This window comes from Malurus melanocephalus, unplaced genomic scaffold (genome assembly GCF_030028575.1).
Source record: "Malurus melanocephalus ecotype Western Australia unplaced genomic scaffold, MMel_1.1 scaffold_545, whole genome shotgun sequence".
Lineage (NCBI taxonomy): Eukaryota > Metazoa > Chordata > Aves > Passeriformes > Maluridae > Malurus > Malurus melanocephalus.
This window is the reverse complement of record NW_026623777.1, coordinates 328,826-349,999: the sequence shown is the minus strand read 5'-3', so window position 1 is coordinate 349,999 and position 21,174 is coordinate 328,826. Positions and strand designations below refer to the sequence as shown.

Here is a 21,174-nt window from a genome sequence, read left to right as displayed (position 1 = left end):
GAGCACCCCAGGCTTTGCAGAGTTCTCCAGAGCAGAGCAGGAGGATGATCCAGCTCTCTCTCCTGCTCACACAAGATGAGCACTGGAGCCCAAACCAGCTCGTTAAATTCACACAGATTAACCCACCAGGCTCTCCCTTAGCAGGAGCAAACCAGGGAATTTGTTATTGTGTAGTAATTCTGACTGAGAGTGAGGGTGCTAACATAAACTTCCTCCCCTCGTGCTGATCATTCTGTCTGTTTTGTTTCCTCTCCATACACCGAGTCCTGTCTTGGCCACTCCCAGTGCATGGGTTGTTTATCACAAAGTAAATCCCTCTGACAGGATTGTCCAGTGRTGTGACTGTTTGAGCCTTCTCCATGAGAAACAAATCCAGACTCCATCGCTTCCCCAGTCCCAAGTTATTGTATTGACATTTTGGCAGGAGTAAGTGAGGCTTTATGAGACCAGCATGAACATCTGATGCCTCTCAAAGCTGCAGTGACAAACAAATCATCACCTTCTGCAGACACAGAAAACTCTTCTGATGTTTCCCTACCACTGCCTCTGCCTCAAACTCTAAATTTCACAGAGTAAATTCAGTTTTACTCCAATTGCTTTGTCCTTTACAATAGAGGAAGTGCCAAGTATTGTCCTCAATGGCATTTGTTGCCCTGTGTTTTCATTATGGAAATCATCTTCCCCTTGGACACCGAACTTTTTACTGTGTGGGGTGGCTTTTCTTTGGCAGAGAAGATGGAACAGTTCATTGAGAATAACATTTGTTCTTCTTTGGCAATGTTGTCTTTAGCAACAATTTTAAAAAATTCGTTTCTGTCATTCAAATAATCCCAGTGAGGCTCAGTTTTAGTTCACTAAAAAAATAAAACAATACTTCCTTTAAATTTTTGGGACTATTCTTTCTGGGATTTTTTTTTCTTCTTGAAATGTAAAGGAAGAGATGGTAGCTTAAGAATTGCAGAGTAAGCGAAAGAAAGAAAATAAAGAGGAGAAAGATTYAGGAAAGCTCTTTTGGAGAACTTGCTGTTTAAAAAGAATGCCACTACCAGCTTAAAATACAAAAATTAACATAAAAAATTAAATAAAGCAAGGCAACTGTAAATAAATAATAATGAAAAAAACTGTTAAAGGTAATAGGTCATTGTGAGCTGCAGCTTCCAGGGGTCCAGCAAGAGCAGTAAAGATTTATCCTGGGTTATTATCTGCTCTTCCTGAACACAATAGAGAATGCAAACACATTAACTTATCACATTTATGACATACGTTAATATGTGAAATAACAAGTTAAGGGAAGGTACCAGAAGCCCAAGAGAAGAGGMCAAGTGCTGTTTGTGTGTGCAATAAAGCAACCCCTGTGCCCACCAAGAGCAGCTCCTCATTCCCAGGGAGGCAAATCCCAGCACCAGCACTCGGATCTGCAGCCATGGCACAATTGTCACAGCCCTGGTGTGCATCCCTTCCAAAGGACACACGTGGTGACACCAGCACAGGAAACTCTCAGCTCACAAGCAGGACAACACCACAGCATCCACCACAAGAGGAATTTGCAGCCTGAAGTCACTGCCAAGTCTCTGTACCCAGGAAAATTTTATAAAAGGAAGAGATGAAACAAGGAGACTTATAAAGAACTACATTTATTTTTTGTTTACAGCAGATATCATAAATAAAGCTAAAACAATTTTCACCGTGTGCAAAATACAGAATTTCCATGTGAAAATTTAAATACAGAATTAAAAACTATTTAATAAAAATATTCAGTTAAGATTATAAAGTAAAATGAAGACAGAAGATTTAGGAGAAGGACAGAATCCTCACTGAGCAGGAAGGGCAAGGAAGAGTCTGCAACAGAGAGTAAAAAACACAGCAAAAGGAAGAGGTTTGAAATGGCAGACCTTTATGTCATGACCTTCATCTTAAAGCATGCTGAGCTTTGTAACAMCACACTGCAGCCCTGAAATCCATGGGGAGTCACATCCCAGCCAATTGTGCAGGAAGTGGTGCTGAAATGCAGAGATTCTGTGTGGGCACTTCCAGAGCCATCAAGTCATTTCAGGATAGCCACACAAATAAATACAATTGGGTGAGTCCTGGCAGCCTCCAGAGCAGCCAGATAAGGAGCACAGGGCTCTGACCCTGCTGCCTTCCACATCCCTGCCTGAGCTGTGCCAAATGGGCCAAATGCAGAGGATGTTGGGCCCTTCCTAAAGCTGCTCCTGAGATCAGTTCCCTTTGAAAGGGATCCTTGCCTGGGGCAGCAGGGTTGTGATCCATCACCCTCAGTGCACTTGCTGGGCAGCCTGATTCTTGTTGGGATTCATTTCCCCTTCTAGACTGGCACCCTGTGATTATACAAACTGGAACTTATGTAAAAAATACTGTAAAAAATAATACAAAATAATGGTGCAAGTTGGGYATAGAGTGGGGTTGCAGCATCGTGTGCAACGTGACAAACCCATTCTCCAGGATGGTAAATAAAACCAAAACATTCTGGAATTTGGCATGTTTGTATTTCAGCCTGAGAGCCACATGCACTTTCAGGCCTGCCTACGATGTCACTTTGGAGTGGAAGACTGGAATTTGCATCGCTTTGGCTACTTTTTCTACAGAACCTTTTCTTGCCATACTTTTCCAGTAGGAAAGCAGGGRAGTGCTCACATTTCTTGCTCTTTGCGTGTTTGAGCTCAATGGAAAGAGGTGCTCGTGTTAACCAGGAGAATCATTGGGGTAATCACACCCTGACCTCATTTKTAATCTTTCCTTCAGTTCTTTGGAAGAAATAAGGCTTGAACTAATTTTTAAAGAAACCCTGGACTTGCCTAACTTACCTTAAAGGCACAGGGAAGCGCACATGCACAGACACAGAGAGGAAAACATTCCTTACAAARAGCACAGACAACACCTTTTCCACAACTGTGAACTCAGCAACAGCTTCAACGATCATGCCAAAGCTCCATTAATATACCAGACACACAGATTGCTCCAACAGTTAAAACAAAACCTCAAAACACACAATGAAATGCTGTGAAACAACAGGGTTAGTCACGTAATTTTGGAACTGGAAAAAAAAATCACCTGAGAGCAGAAAGGCTTCAGCCAGTGAGCGGGTGCAGCACCGGAATGTTGAAYTGGACTAAAAGCAATGAGGGAGATTGGCAGAGGAGACAGCAGGGAAGAAAACACAGAACTTCACTTGGTTATGTAGGAAAGCATCGGAAAGATTACACAGGTACAAAGAACTGGCCAAAATCAAACTGCCTTTTTCATTCARTTATCCATAAGGACAAGTACATATGAATATTACTAGCAGAATAATAAGATGAAGAATCTATCAATTGGAGTGACACCAATAAAATAACCCACAAACAGAATCAAAATCCCAGTGGAATATGCACAGTAATTAAGATTCCTCAGAAAACATTTTCATTATGCAAGTTCCTGAATTCTGTTTGGAAATGTAGGGATTTTATGCTCCATTAGCTAAATCTACATAAAACCAATATGTATTTTAGTTTTTTCTYAAAAAGTAAAATCTTATTTTTAAACTTTCTGCTAGTAAGATTCATTTACTTTAAGTTCATTGGCCAGAAGTTTCCAAGTTTCTTACTACATCACCATTTCCTCTAAATTGACAATTATGCTCACTCCACTGTAATAAACAGCAGGAAAAAGCTTTAGGAGCAAGTGTTCCTAAAGACTCCCCTATGGACAAACTGAAATCAGAATTGATGGCAGCCCAAATTTTGAAACTTGCCCAATGTTTTGAGACTTTTGAAAGAGTGTTGCAGGAGTAACATGGCAAATTGGGCTCCAGATTGCCTCCTCTTTAGGGTGAAACAGTTGTGGTCATCAGCAAATCATTAAAAATAATACAGTGTTTCAAAGCAGGTTTTTTAAATGTTGCAAGAAAGGTACAGATAAATTACACACATACAGGTGCCCACCATGTCACTATAATCATTGCTGTGTGCAGTCAATGTTGKAGCAAAATTAGGCTGAATACATGTTTGAGCATTAATGTCAATTTATTTCAAAGGAATGCTACCTTATATCTAACCATTTTCTTCAAGCACTTTTTCAATTTCTGTGCATATAATTAACATCTTTTTCCTCAAAATACATAACCACTCTAAAAGGTGAAAAGCTCATCCTCATARTTTAAAGGAAGTCATACTATCTACAAGAAAGATCCAGTTTGTMATTTATTTTAAACAGCAGACACATTTCCTTTTCATACCTAAGAGGCAAAACAATTCAGACCATCTTTTCCCACAATATATTAAACAAAACAAAATTCCTGCCAGGCCATAAGCAGCASAGTCATTTGAGACCACTGGAAGGTGATTCTCAATTTTGGTACTAACTGAATGCAAGACTATTTCCTATTCTTTATGCCACCTTCTTTTGGCTACAAATAAATGCTACAGATGCTTTTCTTTAGGCTACACATATTGCCATGTTTAGGTATTTACCTATTTCCTGGTAAATTCTGGATGTATACAGGTACTTGAAAGGCAAGGGAGCATGCTTACCTCATGGGCTAACTGGGCTGAAAAGAATCAGAAYTGGGATGCCAGGGTGTCCTTAATGCTAAACGATTATTGAACCTGTTCAGACACCTTCTGATTAGGGTAGCCCTTGATGAGAGACATCTGAAAAAAATTACTTATCTGCTGCTCCAGATTTCCCCTTTCTGCCACCAGCTACACACAGTAAAATTAATTACCCATGTAAGAAGTAAACTCCTAAGAATACATTTATAGTTTTTTTCATGTTTGTCCTAAACTTGTATTTTTCAAACATTCCAAAATGCACTGGGAGCAGTGCCTGCCCAGAGGCACAACTTCAGTTACAGGAGTGCTCCATAAATTGATATTCCTCCTATCAGCCACCAAATGAGGAAGCCTTCACTCAAGGAGTGTCAGGTCTAGTTCTTTCTACCTGTTTCTTCGACTTCAAATTTCTATCAAGCCTTCATCAACTAACATTGGCTCTTCAAATTTATTTGAAATCTTTAAATAAATTAGTAGAACAGCTAATACCCACTATCAACAAGAGGTATCCATCACATGTAAGCAATGCTAAAGGCATGACCAGGAGCAATGTCAATGATGTACATGATTTTTAAAAAAACATATTCATGCAAGTTATAAACCTCATAACCCAGAGCAAAGATGAAAGCAAGAAATTTTTTCAAAAAGCTACGTGCCATACTCAGGTTTGAAAACCCAGTCATTTGTCAGAAAAAATCCCTGAAAGAAAACACATTCTTTCTTGGTCTAACTGAAAAAAAAGGGAAAATAAAAAAGCTGGGGACAGTAGGCAGGGAGAAAAATGGTTTCAAAATGTACCATCTTCTCCAACGGTCTGATCATGGAATAAAACGGGGGAAAATAATCTACAAAATATCCTTCATCTGTCTCCATGGTGTGGAAATGTGTTTGGACACTGTCCTTCATGCTCTGACATACAGTACATTCTRTGTTGAAAATGTCAATTGTACCTCGTTTGTATTAGAAGGAATCCACCATTCAACCAAGTCATGCATGAAATTGCATGAAAAGCAAAACCAGAGCCCTCCAAACCAAAAATCCCCCTTGGGAAAATAACCAGGCTGTTAATTCTGAAAATGTGAAAGGCATCGCTGAGCAAGACACATGGAAGGATTCACACCCTACAGAACCTTTTCAGCCATTCAAGCCCGTGTTCAAGGGAGAGCTCTGCTTCCCGGTACATGTGCAGGAGAACCTCCAGGAGAGCACAGAGGAGCGGCACCCCAAAGCTGAGCAGCTCGTACAGGTAGGTATAGTTATAGGCATTGTCCCTGAAATGGAGCTGGGCAGCGTGCAGGACACCATGCATCCAGTGAGCCAGGCTGCTGGGGACAGCGCGGAGCTGCCGCGCCACGCGCAGGGGCCACAGCGCCGCCCCAAAGAGRGAACTCGGGGTACCTGGGGACCTGTCCTCTGCACTGCCAGCACCACACACAGGCCTTGCTCTGCTGCTCTCTCTGCCTCTGCCTTCCACTTGCTTCCATGCTTCTAACGCCTCCTTAGAAAACATTAAAAAAAAACAAGTTAAATATGCATCTAAAGGATGTARGTCTCATTTCTGCTACTGTCTTCAAATCTTTATACGCTTTTTCATTTCCAGTCGCTCTTAAGTTCAACTTTACTTTGCAYAGGAAAAGCTAAAATCCATTGAGAACCAGACTATAAATACACCACACTCACAGAACCAAGAGGTTTGTATTTTAGCACTGATTTTGCTGCCCATTAATTACAAAACATCCCCCCACACCAGACAAAGCTGCCTCAACACTCATTAGCAATAGAATCCATCCATACCTTTCCATGGACCTGTATTGTTGCTCTTCTCTTYCTGTGTTTTGTACTGATTTTGCAGTGCGTAAAATGAGGTTTACAGTAAAATTTACCTACAAGAAGGAAAAATAGTTACAGGACATGTTATCTAAATGTATATGGACTGAAAAATCACTGTTGCAYCTACAAACAAATGAAACCAGGATAATGAATGGTTGGGCAGCAAAAGGAATGGGAAACTTGGCACTGGTTAACTTGGCATTCTGATTAACCTAACCTAAATTAGGTTTCTTATACAGATGTGTGTATTAGATCAATAACACAGTCATTTATCTGCCACTCAGGTATGAGATTATTAAACAGCAAAAACCCAACATCCCATAAATATAAAGTCACAAACCAACACAAGACATCAAGCAGAATAAAACAAAAAGTCAAATAATCAGCTCAAAAAGATGTCTTTGCAGATTCTCCACACCAGAAAAGAACCACTTTGACCTCAGATCTTTAATCCTTTTGCAGAGGGACAGCAGGTTAATGCTCTGATCAACTCAAATAATTTGGAAGCACCAAGGGAATTTCAATTCAGTTTGATCATTCCATTCCAAACTTTTTTTAAAAAAAAAGGCAAACCACAGGCTCTAGGTGGGATTGAACACCCAAGATCTGAACATTTTGTTCTACAGCAGCCTGGAGGCCTGGAATAAATTACACTGTATTTGGCCAGTCCTACTGCTTTCAACTCCTGACCATAACATCTTAAAAGAAGCAACCTGTACTCCCTCCACCCATGTAAATCTGCCACTGTTATGGCTTGTCCTTMGACATCACATTATTTAATGGTCAGTTTAAAATGAGAGATAAGAATAATTCTGTATAACCAGAGAAAACTCACCCCTTTTTCCCCCTCTTACTTTGACCTGTGATTGGACAAAGTGCATTTTGGTCACTCAACTAATTTTCCATTCCAGATTTCTTCATGTAAAGCTCAGGCCTGTCATAGTTCAACTCTTTTGAAGGCAAGGACTGCAAGTCCAAGGACTCCAAGATCAGCATGGACACAAACAGCACACTTGGCAGACCTGCTCCTGACCGTGCTAGTTCTGCTCAAAGCACCAATACTCAGACATTTCAAAATACTCTTAAACTCTTACCTTCCTCCACATCAAAGGCATAAATTCCTAAGCGGAGTGTTGTGGAGCAGATTTCACACTTGAAGCACTCCCTGTGGAAGAAGTGACCTTCTGCACTCAGCCGCTCCATGACATAGACCCGTTTCTTGCAGAAATAACAAATGTCACTGCCCCCGATGGACTTGGGGAATTCTTTTCGCAGAGAACCCTGTTAAAAGATAAGAACAGAACATAAATCTGGGGCTCCACACCCAGACAGAAATCCTTATGAAGGGGGGAGCTGCTTTAGCTGCTCAAAGCATTGCACAGCACCCTCCAAGCACAATTACAATAAGTATCAGACAGCTTTTTTTATTACTCATTATTGCAGTTCTAGAGGTTTATGCAGCAATTAATAAATCAGAACATCACAAGGACTTTGAGGGGTGACCTTAGGCTGGACTTGCACCCAGTTTCYCTCTGGAGATCACCAACATTTTGAYTGAGGYCCAAGAGCAGCACCATCCCCAAGCACTCCCTCATTTCCTGCACCGCCCTGGCTCAGGGATTTGTGTCTCTCAGGAGTGAGGGCACATCTCCCCAGCCTCAAACACACACCCTCGAGCCTCAGTTCAGACATACTCTGGAGGAAAACACAGCCTGGTGCTTTCAGGTTCAGGAGGAAAAGCAGACAGTCTTCAACACTGCTGTCTGACCCACCCTCCCATCACTGCAGACACCTCTCCCCTCTCAGCCACGTTCCTCTCAAGACCACAGCCCAAGCTGGGGCTTCATTAGCTTTAAAAACCAGTTTGTTTCCTACCACTGACATTCAGAACATTTTTAACACATTAGACTTCAAAAATACAATCCATATTAACAACTTCAAACTATTTTGAAAGTTAGTTGAAATTAGGCTGGTAATTACCATTCTTTAATCCTCTCTTAGATACACATGCAGAAGGTACAGAAAAGTGGATTAGACACCACAGAACTTGCATTTGCTTATTAGAGGCAGGTCTGAGGACGTGACTTTGCATTAYTGTGTTATGGGTGGTTAGATGCTGGTCCAGATGAGTGCTGTGTCTGCCCATCCATCCCCTCCCTCCCCTCCCACCATCCCTGCTGCCACAAACAGGTACCACACGTGGGTGGAGGAGGCAAAAAGCACATTCACACAGCAGCACACACTCYACAGAGCTCATCTTCAATCTGCAGCAAAAGGCAGCCTTGGAACCATCTTTAACATCAGGTAGAATGCACAGTTATCATTGTCACATTGAATAATGCTTAAAAGTCGAGGATCCTATTCCAAATCTGCCCTTAGCAATCCCTTTTGCCCTGATGGATATTTTAGAGCATGAAACTTTCCAAATGAACAACCATGCAAGTGGAAAAGCACACAGCTGTGTTTTCAAAAGCAGGGTATTAACAGTTAGAAGCTGAAACAASTGAGTTTAGTGCTGGTAAGTGAAGGTTCATCAGCACAATCCAACACCTCACTGGGTTCCCAATACCTGACGGGTGTGAGCAGTGGAGGCAGCAGATGGAGAGGGAGGAATGGAGCAAGAACCTGGAGCTCTGTCCAGAGACCGCTTCTGAATTCAACACAGAACAAGGTCAGAGATGAGAAATAACCCTCTTCAAAAGGAGCTGTGGTGATTCAGCACTCGTGGGTCAAAAATAACTGCATGTACTGCACAAAACTTTCTTTAGAAACCACCCTGAATTATAATTGTCTTCTSTTAATAATTCTACAGTAATTACATTTAATAAAAGCCTCCTGAAGTTTTAATTCATACAGTCAAGTAATAAAAATATAAATAGAAGACATGGTGAGCAACATTTCCAACACATTCACACATCAGCATATTCTGCCAACGTGTACTTGATTCTTTAATAAGGATTAAAATTAAGACCTTTCATAAGGCTTCAAGTGCTCCACAACTGGGCTCCTAAGTCAGGAGACATTCTGGAAACACTACTCTTAAGTCAAGTTACTGTTTCTTTGTGGGTTTAGTCTTACCAGTTCAAGCTGTGACTTGGGCCTGTGATCATTCACATAGAGATTTACAAGAACTTCAGCCACAGCTCCAATGGCACGTGAGACCTTTCCTACAGTTGTCTAATCATGAAAGGGGAGAAGATGAAGAATAGAAGGAAGAGCTTTAGTTACCCTTGAAAGAGAATTTAAAGACAAAGCAGGACAAGAATGATTGGACTCATGCAAACATCGATAGAGGGAGGCAGGAGGAGCTGAGGGAAGCCTTGCAGAGCACAAGCACGTTCATGCACGGTCCAGCTTTGGCCACACAAGGCTCTGAGCAGCCCATGAACTTCTCCCTGGGGATGATGAGAAGTTCCTGATGGAGCAAATTCTGCTCCTGCTGTGTCCMTGGAAGGCTGAGCTGGGAGCCACTGCCCGGCTCTCTGAGCTACACATCCACACAGATTTAAAAACCCCTATTGTTCACTTCAGTTTCTGTGGGACTTGGTTGTTACATTTCAGAACGGGGGTGGGATTAAACTCCACATGAACACTGCACAAACTGTGACATTTCAGGGAACATTCTACGAAAATGTGTGAGTCCCACACAGAAATGTTCTGTTGATGGTCACAGGGCAACCATTGGCCCTCTGCCCAGTGACTCAGGGTAACACCAGGGAAAACTGGAGAAAATACACTCATGAAAGGGAAACATCTCCTTTCATCTGCTTCACCACACTCTGCAGCCATGAAGCTGAGGCTGCTTTTAACCCAATTCACCAGTCAGGCCTGCAAGGAGGCTCCAAATGGACAGTGGACAGACCGATGAGTGCATGGACCATGTGGAAAAGGAGGAGGTGTGTGCCTGACACTGGTAGAAKGTAGTGAGTACTTCTACAAAAAATGACTGCAAAGACTTCACATATTTACAGAAATATTTTTTATCGTAAATCAGATTTCCTTCAGTGATTTGGCTTTTAGCTTTCTGTCTAATGTAAGATCCTACAACCTCTCAGGTACCAAATACAGCAAGGACCGGGTCTGGCCAGGGATCTGGGATCTGATTCTGGAGTTGAGGATGCATGACATCATATCTTACACCCCATTTGCCTCCTACAGAGCCCCAGTTTTAAGAAGTCCCCCTCTTCTCAGTGAAATKATTTGCCTACTGGCACCACACCAAGTCCTGATAATTGGGAAGTTTTAAARTATCAGAAAGTGACCATGAAGAAAGGAGGAAAATATAAATGCCACARTATCTGCAATACAGAGCCTGAACTACACCTTGAAATTCATCAGGTTGGCTGATTCCTGTTCTCCACCCATTGGAACAATCTATGTCAACAWTAAAACAGTCAAAACAAGGAAATTGCATGTTTATCTATACTTTGAAAATGTTAYTAAAAGGAAATGTTCTTGTAATGAATGTGAATTCACATTCCAAGTAAAAGCAAATGGGATTTCAATTTATTTTAGCAACGATGCCCTTAARACCATGCTTTAACTTTKRGTCAGCCTGCACTGGTGARGAGAGCTTTGCACRTCYCTCCCAACAGAACTRTCATGTTTTAATCAATGAAAAGCCCCTCAATCAGAGCAGGGAGGATCCACCAGGGCAGCCCAGGAGCCTGTGCCACCAYCAGAGAGTGTCCCCTCTGTCCCTGCAGTGACACCCAGCTCTGTAACTCTGTGCCACTGTCTGCATGGAACAGGCACTGCTCACAACTCAGGCACCTCCAGAGCTGCASCTTTAAAGCCTTGGTGGAAAAGGAATCTTCAAGAGTTCCCTCACAYGGAGAATTTCAGGATACAACCAGAAAACACTTAAAAAACCCCAAGTGTTTGTTATTTCCTCAGCCTGCTGAGCTGCCAGTGGCATGCTGCTTCTCAGCAGGTTCAGCAGGGTGGTTGTTAACATGGAAGAGAAAGCTGCCCTCTGCATTTCCCTGTGCTATTATTCACAACTCCACAGCCAAGTAAGCCTCAGTGCCATTCTCATAAAACAAAGGAAATATGCTCTCTGGCTCCAAAGGCTACAATGCTTTCCCTTTGTTCTTTCGTATCCTTAATGATTTTCCTGCTCTTATTTTGCTTTGAGGGTGATTTATTTACTTTTGGTACGACCTGCTACGTRTATTTTCCCTCTGAGATAAACAACMCTTGAGTAATAAGTTACTGTGTGTAGCAAACACCAAGCCCTGCTTAGTGTGGCAATCAGAGCCACGTCACTGAGGGGAAGCAGTTGGTCCAAGCCCTGCAGGGAGCAAAAACTTCACCTTTGGATTGCAAAAACTTCACCGTTTTACTGCACAAAGTGTGGATTCACTCTGCAGAGCTCAGATGAACAGTTCCCTGAAGGTCAACCCAGCCTTAAGAAAAAACAGGAATAACCAAAGCCCAGCTTGTAATACAATATATGCTGATTCACAATTCCAGCTCTGTGGATTTTGACAGCTGATGAAAGCTAGAAGGTACTTTGGATTATTCCTGGCAATATTRCACATAGAAGGTAATTATTAATGTAATAACTGCATGTCTTGAAAGAAACAATACGGTCCCACAGCCTTCAAGTGCTCCTTTCAGGACTTAGACTTAATAACAAGTGTCTGTAATGAGCCAGAATGATTTCATAGCCACCCTTTTCAATAACTGTGTCACCATAACTAACACTGTTCCAATGAAAACTCAACAAGTGCAACAGATTGTCGTGTCTGCTAACAACCTCAGAACTCACCTGAAATTAAAATGACAGCACTGGCTATTTAAAACCATGGGAGATGCTAATATTTATAGGTCATACATCATGATGTCTTACAGAACTCAAAACACTTATATTATCTTCTGGTTTTCTGCTGGGAAAAAAGCAGAAACACTGACAGCAACACAAAGGAGCTCTCTCTTCCTGTTGGTTTATCAATCCCAAAACACTTTCTGATACTGAAGTCTAGACTTACCTAGTGATAATTCTCAGAACASAGGATAAAAATACAAATTCTGGGACCTATAAACCCCTCAAGATACCAGAGATACAGGCAATTCCTGGCACATATTCACAGCAGAGAGGTCCAAACATATTTCTGAATTATCACGCACAGCATTTGAAAATGCACAGTGTGCATCTGAAATACTGTTCAATTTTTATTTATATAGCATTGCACATTCAGTCAGTGTTTTATAGAGTAGGATAAAAGTTTCAGATTCTGAAAAGTGTGCAATCTGTACAGATAAAACCCAGGCACAACGATTTGTCCATGAAAGAGCATGGACAGATTATGTTACCACGTCTGCCCCAGGCAGGAGGAGTAAAAGACCATCTGCTACTACCAGACCTGCTATTGCAAAATGCACCAAAATGCACACAAAATTCACCAAAATGCCCACAAAACGCACCAAAATGCCCACAAAATGCACCATATATAATGCCCACAAAATGCACCATTATTTCCACCCAGGAAATGCACACAGTGCACAAGGGGGCCCTGAGCCTGCTCAACTGTGGAGCTGTGCCTGCAGTCACCAAGATGCTCCTGCACGTAGATCTGCCAAGGTGTAAATGCAGCCCTGCTCAGCAGCCAAATATTTACCCACGAGAGGAACGTGTATTTACTGTGCTGCTGACAGAACGAGATTTTCTCGCTTCAGCTGAGCTGCATTCTGCCACTATCTCCAGAGAAAGCATTTTATAACTGAAGTGAACTCAGCCTGAATGAAACCAAGTCACAACAAACTATTGCCACACCACTCAAAYACAACAGCAAACTAATAAAGGCTGTCTGTGCACTTTAAACAAAATGCAGGTTTTAAAATACCCCAAAAAAAAAAAAAGATTGGACAAAGGTTCTCCAATAAGAGATGTTAAAATCACAACCAAGTTATTGCTCACAGAGTTTCCCTATGTTTAAAAGCCAAGTTCTCATCTTCTAAAGGTCTTTTCAGATGGCTTGGGTTTGTTTTTTGGTTTTTTTTTAATTCTCTTTGCAGCCACAATAGTTCTCCAAATCAAATGATTATCAGCCCCCAATCTTTTGGAAACCATGACTTAGCTTAAAACCCATCACATGCTATACCTCTTAGGTCATGAAAAGTAAGRGGTCAATCCAGGCAAAGGAATTCCTTTGAAGCTGAAGGGAATTAGGGGATTACTGCAGCGAGGCCCTGCTGAGCTTGAGTGTCCTTGAGGGCTGTTCCCCACATTTCCCTGGGAAGCAGAGCCAGGCCCTCGGTTCAACAGAGCCCCTGACAGCAGCCTAAGGAGTAAGGACTGAGAATCTCTGACTCAAATGTCATCTCATGTCTTTCTGTTTCCTCTCCATAAGGTCTGCTCTTACACAGAACTGTATTGCAGCTATTAACATGCAGAAGCAAGTTTAAAGTACAAATAAACAAACAACAATAAAACATCTGTATTGGTAAGTGCTCATATAATTCCAATATACACCCTCTGGTTAAAATAACCATTATTGTGCAGGTTTTCCCCTGGACACCAGATGGATATTGTTATGGAAATGCCACCCAAGAACAAGTGATCAACCCCACAGCACCCAATGCTTTCCAGTGAAGCTTTCTTCAGCATGCCTGGGGATTATTCAACAGCAGATCATTTAAAATTAGCAGCAATGCAAAATCTTCAGAGTTGAAGCGAAAAAACGTTAACTATTTGCTTTGCTCTTCAGCTTTTACCTGAGCAATTTTTGATGATGACATTTCTCTTTCAAACATGCAGAATTAACAGCAAACAAAGTAAAGTTTGATTTAAATATGAATTACAACCTATACAACAGGTCTGCAGGCAGCACCTTCCATCCAAGCCATTTCTCAAGCAGCTTGAGTACAAGTTTGGGATTTACATGAAAAATCTCTTAATAGAGTACCTGTTGAGAAGAAACAGCAGARGAAGCTGAACCAACAGATGATGGAGCAGCAACAGCTGAATGATGAGATGGAGGGCAAGAGGGAGATGGGGGCTGAGAATGGGGTAAGCCTTTAGTAGGYAGCTTATTCTGTGTAGAGCAGAAACAGGACAGTTAGCCAGAGACAGTGACATAAACACAGGTTACGTTCACAGTCATGCATCAAAACCACCAGAAAGACAACAATGACAGTTTTACTTTTCTCTCTATTGCTGCACAGTAAGGACAGATGGAAATCATCATGGCATCTTCATGGTAAATGATATCATCGTACCAATTTTTAAATAAAAATATTCACAATGGGCAGTAAGGTAAGATAGTGCTGGAAAAAAGTGTAATAAAATATAGGAAAAACCAGAGTGCAGTGAGTCCCACTGCTCAGCAGCTGAGTAGAAACTGTGAGCCAGCAGTGTGTGCTGAAGCACAAGACACACTTTATTCAACACTTCCCTCCTGCTAAAGCACTCTGATTAATGATTCAGGTTGTGTTTAACCTCAATTAAATTATGCAATAATTTTTAAACAACACTTGTTACTAGTTTCAGTGGAATCCACGTTTCTTTTCAGATCCACACAGAAAGAAAGTTAAAACCAAAACCACTGCAACTTTTTTTTCCTTTGTGAATTCTTATACRTCTTCCAATTCAGCAGCTCTTCAAGTGCAAAAGTTAAAATTCACCTTTGGAAACTCCATGTATCCAAACATTGAGGCGAGGTGTGCTGCTTTCTCTTTAATGTTCTTTTTATGGAATTCCCTATTTGCTATGGTCTGAGCTCTTTTCTGCAGKGACAGCCAGGGARGGACAGCCAAGAAAAGAAAAAGAGAGATTTCAGTTAAAACCACATCCACCAACAGAACATAGAAGTTTGTAGAAAGATTTCTCAGTGTCTTAATACAACCTACAGTCAACAGAGAAAATGCCACAAAGAGCACAGTAGACAGATGACACATGCACTTAAGAGACAGAAAGGAAAGAAGTTGCTTGTCACCTGTTTCATTTTTTCCTCCAGGTGCTGCAGACGCTCAAGCACTCCAGAAAGCACAAATGCAGCTGAACAAGCAGATGCCAGATTYTCAGAGGTTTCTGGCAGACTGGGCTGGGGCTCTGCTTTACGCACAGGCTTTGCTCTCCTGGCCATAGGATCAGAACCATTTAAAGACTGTTGGGGTTCCCTGACCTCGAGTTCACTCCTAGCTACCACCTGAAACTGGGAAACACTTGAAGTGAAAAAAAAATCTTCTTTCTGCACTCCCATGCAGTATATGCAGCTTTTAAGGATGCTTCTGAAAGCTCACACAGTCATGCACATAACCAGAAATGCAATGTTCTCTCAGCACTCTCTGCATCTACCACTGCACCTCTGGTGCTGTGCACATGCACCCAAATAAATCAGCTCTGCACAGCTCATGCAGGCCCTGGCAATCCTTTGGGAATAACCCCAGACAGATCTGTGCACAACAACTGCATCTCCTTCTGGGGTTTAGAGCAAAGTTTTGGGTTGATGCTTTTTTTTTTAGCATCATGTCTGCCTGAAACTAAGCTTAGGATCAAATTAGAAGGGTTTCAACAGTAGTTCTTGCCWTAGTTCCAGATCTAGTCTGGACCAAGTCTGGATATAATATATTTCAGATTTAGGGCATTTTCTGAGGAGTTCAGAACTCATCTGTGACTTTGAGTTTCCATATAAAATATGAATATTCTGATCTGCAGATTTCCTCATGCAATGCAGACCTCATTTCCCTGCTCCTGAAATGCCACTACAGGAYGTTTACCCCAATTTAAAATTCTGATGTAAAATGAGTATCAATACTGTTTGAGATGAGATTCCTTTTTGAGTGAAGGTATTAAGAGAAAAATTTAGATTACATCTTCAAAACTTTTTTCCCATACAWATGATGCTGCTAAAGAGCTTTCAGCAGAAATTCTTATCACAAATTCTACTTGTAGAAATAAAAAAAACGGTCATCAATATCAGCTTTTCAATGCTCAAGCTTTTATCTTAGACATTTTTGCCAGGTTTCTCTCTTACCCTTTCATTACAACAACCTAAAGCATCGAGAACATGCACAGAGTTTCAGGTACTGCTGTAGTTTCTCACATGTTAAATGCAGCTGTGTAATTACATTTACACAATTTGGAGTCTAGATGTGGTAACACAGAAATAAATCAACACCAATGTTTTTAGGGTATTTCCACACTCACAGATCATTTTCTCATCTGGTGAGGCAGGTGTAAAATAGCTTTAAACTTTTAATGTAGTTTTTACAATTCTGAGCTGAATGTATCTGTGAACTCTGCAGATTCCATCCCAATATTGCTTTGTGCACTGTGTARTTATGCAATAGCAGTGAGTTCCCAGCAGAAAGAGAAATGCTGTTACCCACRGGAGCTCCTACCTGCCTTTTGGGCTGAGGTGGGAGCAGGATTGGATCCGCAGGCTTAGCAAAGCGAGGATTAACAGCAGGCTCAGAGGAGAGCAGGGCTGGTCTATCTGTTAGCTCCTTGTAAAGCGTTTGTAAAGTTGCAAAGACAGAGTGAAGGGAAAGAGGAAAAAAAAGGAAGACAGTAAATAGGATTCAAAGAAATTTTGAGGCCGAGAGAAATAAAAGCTGCTTTTAAAGACACATTATTTGGAGCTTAAAAACACGTTTTGCAGATATTTGCCATCCACCCATTTTATGAGCAACTTCTGCCATCAAAGATATCCTTARGTTTGAACATATTCAGTATTTTGAACAGAGTTTATGATCAGAAAAACTCCCTTCAGCATTGCTCAGTGAATCTCTGGCCACTTGCCACACACAGAAATCTCAGGGCAGTGACAATAGCCAGGTATTGTGCAAATAATTTTGGTTCAAGAATAGACAAAGTCACCAGACATCTATAAAGCCTACAGTACTGGAGGGCCTAAATATTTCAATAAACAAATAGATACAAGGGCAAAGAATTAAGAAAGCCACCATCTTTGTCAAAGCATCAACAGCTTGCTCGTGCTTCCTTCAGATCTCTCAGGTGACAGATCCAAATCATTTCTGGCCAAAGCTCTGGATTTTGAGCTTCTCATCTCATCCCTACCTTGGTRGCATGGGATTATTTTAAAAACACATCTAGTCACACTAGAAACAGACCATGAAAATGCTGAAAAATGCAAAAGTGCACTCCACTCTGCCTAGTTATGGGATGGAAATGGCAACCAGACATACCTCCCAAAAGGTTATGTTCCCTTCTGATCCTTCCTAGATTTKCTACAAAAAAGACCCCCAGGATATGCAGTGCCCTTTATTTGAAGAATATAGGCAACAACAGGCCTTTTGCAATATTATATGCAGCCAGACTTCCAAATAACACAAATTCTACAGGCTGGCTTACATGAGATTTCTAGACATTATAATAGATCATAATACATTATATTAATATGTATAAATCAATCTACATGAGTTGTATTTGCTCACCAAGTATAGAGMGAAATATTTCTAATTTACATAAAGTATTAAAAACCACAACCCACTTCAAACACTTAACAAATCCCTGTTTTCCCTTGGAAATCTGCATCACATTCACAAGGAGGGAAYAGAGTTTCATTTCAGAGATGACTTTTACATTTATCTATGACCTACCTGTCTCTTCAAAATTGTATTKGAGGCATTCTCCTCAAACTTTGCCAGCAGCTGAGTTGCCATTGATTTGACTTTGTTCTGGTTTGTTCCTTCTCTGCCATCACTCTGTTCTTTCCCAATATTTGTCCCTTGGCTTGACAAGCCTGAAGCCTGGAAGGAAGCAACAAACTCTGTTTTTCTTAGGTTTTCTACAGCACTCATGAAGAGCGAGGAGGAGAAAGATAACATCCTTATCAGYAAAGGGTGAAAGGAAATACAGTCTACAGTATGCTAAAAATGACATGTTTAGTATGCAAAAAGTCACCACAAAATATTTTCTTTTGTCCCMGAGTCCAGTAAAAGGGAACATTAATCAGTGCTGCTATTCATGAAGCAGAGTCACAAAGRTAACTCATCAGAGAAGGGCTAAAAACCAAGCTTCAATGCAAACTCTTCAAATACAACATTATCTAAGTAGCTGAGTTAGGAAAATGAAAAAAAATACCCAATACCTTAAATGTTCTCGTGTCAGAACAAAAACTAGTGCAATTTAGTTAATGCTCTACCCCCYACCAAGTGATTTAAATTAACTCAGTTCTTCTTTGGTGCACAGCACAGGAAATTCAAGGTTTTAGAGGAGATGATTTTTGTTCCTGCCAGGCCCCAAAGGCCAAGCCTTGGTCCCCCAAGGTCCTCAGCTCTGGGGACACCAAGGACACGTGGCACACACTGGCACCACTCAACACCAACCTCTGTGAACACTCCAAACAGTCCTTTCCGACGTCTTTTGTTGGTGTCATTTTCTTCCAATTTCCCTTCAGCCTGAAAGGACAAAGCCAAAGCRAGTTCCATGGATTAGTGCAGCAGTTTCCAAATTTACCCAGCAGCTCCTCCCAGATCAGAGCTCCCATCACCCAGGGTTTCCAGAGAAGCAACAAAATCCAGAAGCCCCTCACTGTTCCGCTCTAACCCCAAATCTCTCGTAACTCAGCTGTCTGAATGCAGATCATGAATTCACAGCACACTCACATTTCCTTTTTAGAGCAATTTCTGACTGCCCAAAGATSTGTCTCCCTCAYAAGTTTCACCTCCCTGACTATGGGGGAACATTACAGTACTTGAGCAACCAAACTGGCTCCTTTTTGCTCAAGCTATGCACATACTAAATTATTTTACTCAACCAGAGATTACACAAATCAGTAATACTTCATACTCTGTCTGCACAAACTTGAAAAATAGTCATTGCTTTGAAATTTTTATCACTTCTTATATAGTCGGGAAGATTTGATACAGTGATAATTTATGAACAATAAAATAGATTCCACTTATTTGCACTTGCCCATGCTGTAAAACCCAAAAAGGAATAAAGACAGAAAGATCAAAGAATGCAGGCTTCCTTTTCACTTATTGCCTGTTTGTAATAAATCATTGTGTGGTGAATACAAGTAATCCCAAACAACTTCCAGGCAAACACCAAAAGAATCAGATACAATATTTTGATTYCTTTGTGTGCTTTGCTGCATTGTGTTCCAAGCAGCAGTTCAGTTTATCCCAGCTTTGCAGCACCTACAGTCCCAGAAAGGGTGAACACAGAACAGCACAATGCATTCTGTATAACACCCGTGCCACATGAAAGCAGAATCTGCCTGAGTGAATGGGGCAAACAGCCTCAAAGCTGACACAAAGGACTCTCATTACCTCACTGACAAAGCAGGGCAAGACAAAGCAATTTMATTGTGAGCAAGACTCCAAAAGGGCTGCGCCCTGCATTGTGTAAACACCTCCATTCATTTATTAGTCTGGAGCACAGGAAATCTCAGTTCCTCTCTCAGAGGAGAATGGAAAACATGATCCACTCAGCACAGCTGCCAGGACAGCTCCAGCCACAGCAGCTCCAGCCACCCCAGCTCCAATTTAAATAGAATATACATGAAAATATCGAGAAATGCAGGAGACATGCACATGTACTAACTCAGGCCTCTGTAATGCTCCAAGGCTCTGGAGACTTTAATCACAGCATGTACAGGCATGGAATTTATTATAATGCAGGGACATAACAGGGCCTGTCAGTAAGTTTTCATTAATAAGTGACCAAGAGAAAAAAGTGTATGGGCATGACTAAGAGATTGTTATCCTAGAGCTGCTGATCAACCTGCCCACTGTTTGTTACCATTGCAGGGTTCTTCCACAGGAGTTGCAAAGCTTCCCTTCAGAACCTTGGCAGCATCCACAAACTGTACARATCACTGCTCCCTCACAATCAATAWGCAGTCTAGCATATCTCTGATTATTTAAATTGCTATATAACAGAATGGCTGTACATGAACCCCTTGTTTCTCAGACGGAAAGTTTACTTTCATCTTTTTTGGGGGAAAAAAAAAACAAACAACAAGCCAAAGCAAGTATTCCTTCAGAACTTACCTTTGGCACTCGTTTTCTTGGTAAAGTTAAATTGATATAATTGTTAAAGATGAAATTTGATGATTTTGCTGAACCGAGGTCGTTATTTTCTCCATTTTGCTTCTCAGTAGCATCTGTWCAAAAAACAAGCACTTAGGATATTYACTTATATTTGTTTTTAAATTATTGTTATTAAGCCAAAGCTTTCCAGTTGAGTGCTGATTGCAATTATGTATAAGAACAGGCAAACAAAAGTAAACACATACAATGTAGGGTGACTTTTTTAAAARAAGAAAGAGAAACCCACAARCATGAATGTGCTGTGTGCAGTCATCCTTTCCAGGGGATCCTGCAAACAATGTGACACACAACCTTCATGATGTCAGGCAGCAGTTATCCAGCTCTCCTATTCCCTGAAACCACCACGGAGCCACAAAACCTCTGTCTGCAATCCAGTCTCCCTCTTTCCTGTAAGCCCAAGGTCCCTATTGCCCACAGGCRTGCCAGAGGGCTCAGCTGGCACAGGCTCCTGGCTCACAGTGGTGCCCATCAGCAGCCTGGCTGGATGCAGGGTCCCTCCCCACRCTTGGCAGAGCTGAGGGGTTCCTTTGCTCACCTACTGCCCGCAGAGGGGTGCCCCGGAACAGCTCGTAGAACTTGGACAGGTACAGCACCATGCTCAGCTTGTCGGGCTCCCCAGCCAACCCCAGATCCTTCCCCGTGGTCACTGGGGGGATCCCAAACTCCTGCTCAGCCACGTCGAACGCCAGCTGGTTGTTCTGGACCACATCCTCTTCATTCAGGGAATCGAAGTCACTGTGGGGACAACACCATGGCATCAGTGGCT

At 41.6% G+C, this 21,174-nt stretch overlaps 1 protein-coding gene across 11 annotated transcripts in view; it reads right to left on the bottom strand.

Annotated features, from left to right (window-relative positions):
* Positions 1 to 21,174, bottom strand: part of MICAL2 (microtubule associated monooxygenase, calponin and LIM domain containing 2) — a 91,016-nt gene that overhangs the window by 25,552 nt on the left and 44,290 nt on the right. For 6 of the 11 annotated variants that reach the window (XM_057381990.1, XM_057381985.1, XM_057381991.1 and 3 more), the window contains exons 13-21: positions 20,944 to 21,143; positions 20,349 to 20,461; positions 18,678 to 18,749; positions 17,949 to 18,098; positions 15,320 to 15,538; positions 15,009 to 15,110; positions 7,475 to 7,661; positions 6,345 to 6,433; positions 5,949 to 6,048 (exon numbers count right to left, since the gene is read on the bottom strand). In XM_057381990.1, coding sequence (XP_057237973.1) covers positions 5,949 to 6,048; positions 6,345 to 6,433; positions 7,475 to 7,661; positions 15,009 to 15,110; positions 15,320 to 15,538; positions 17,949 to 18,098; positions 18,678 to 18,749; positions 20,349 to 20,461; positions 20,944 to 21,143 — 1,232 coding nt within the window. Of the gene's footprint in view, positions 1 to 4,607; positions 6,049 to 6,344; positions 6,434 to 7,474; positions 7,662 to 15,008; positions 15,111 to 15,319; positions 15,539 to 16,537; positions 16,833 to 17,948; positions 18,099 to 18,677; positions 18,750 to 20,348; positions 20,462 to 20,943; positions 21,144 to 21,174 lie in introns of those variants that run through there. The other 5 variants (XM_057381984.1, XM_057381986.1, XM_057381988.1 and 2 more) reach the window with 5 other exon arrangements.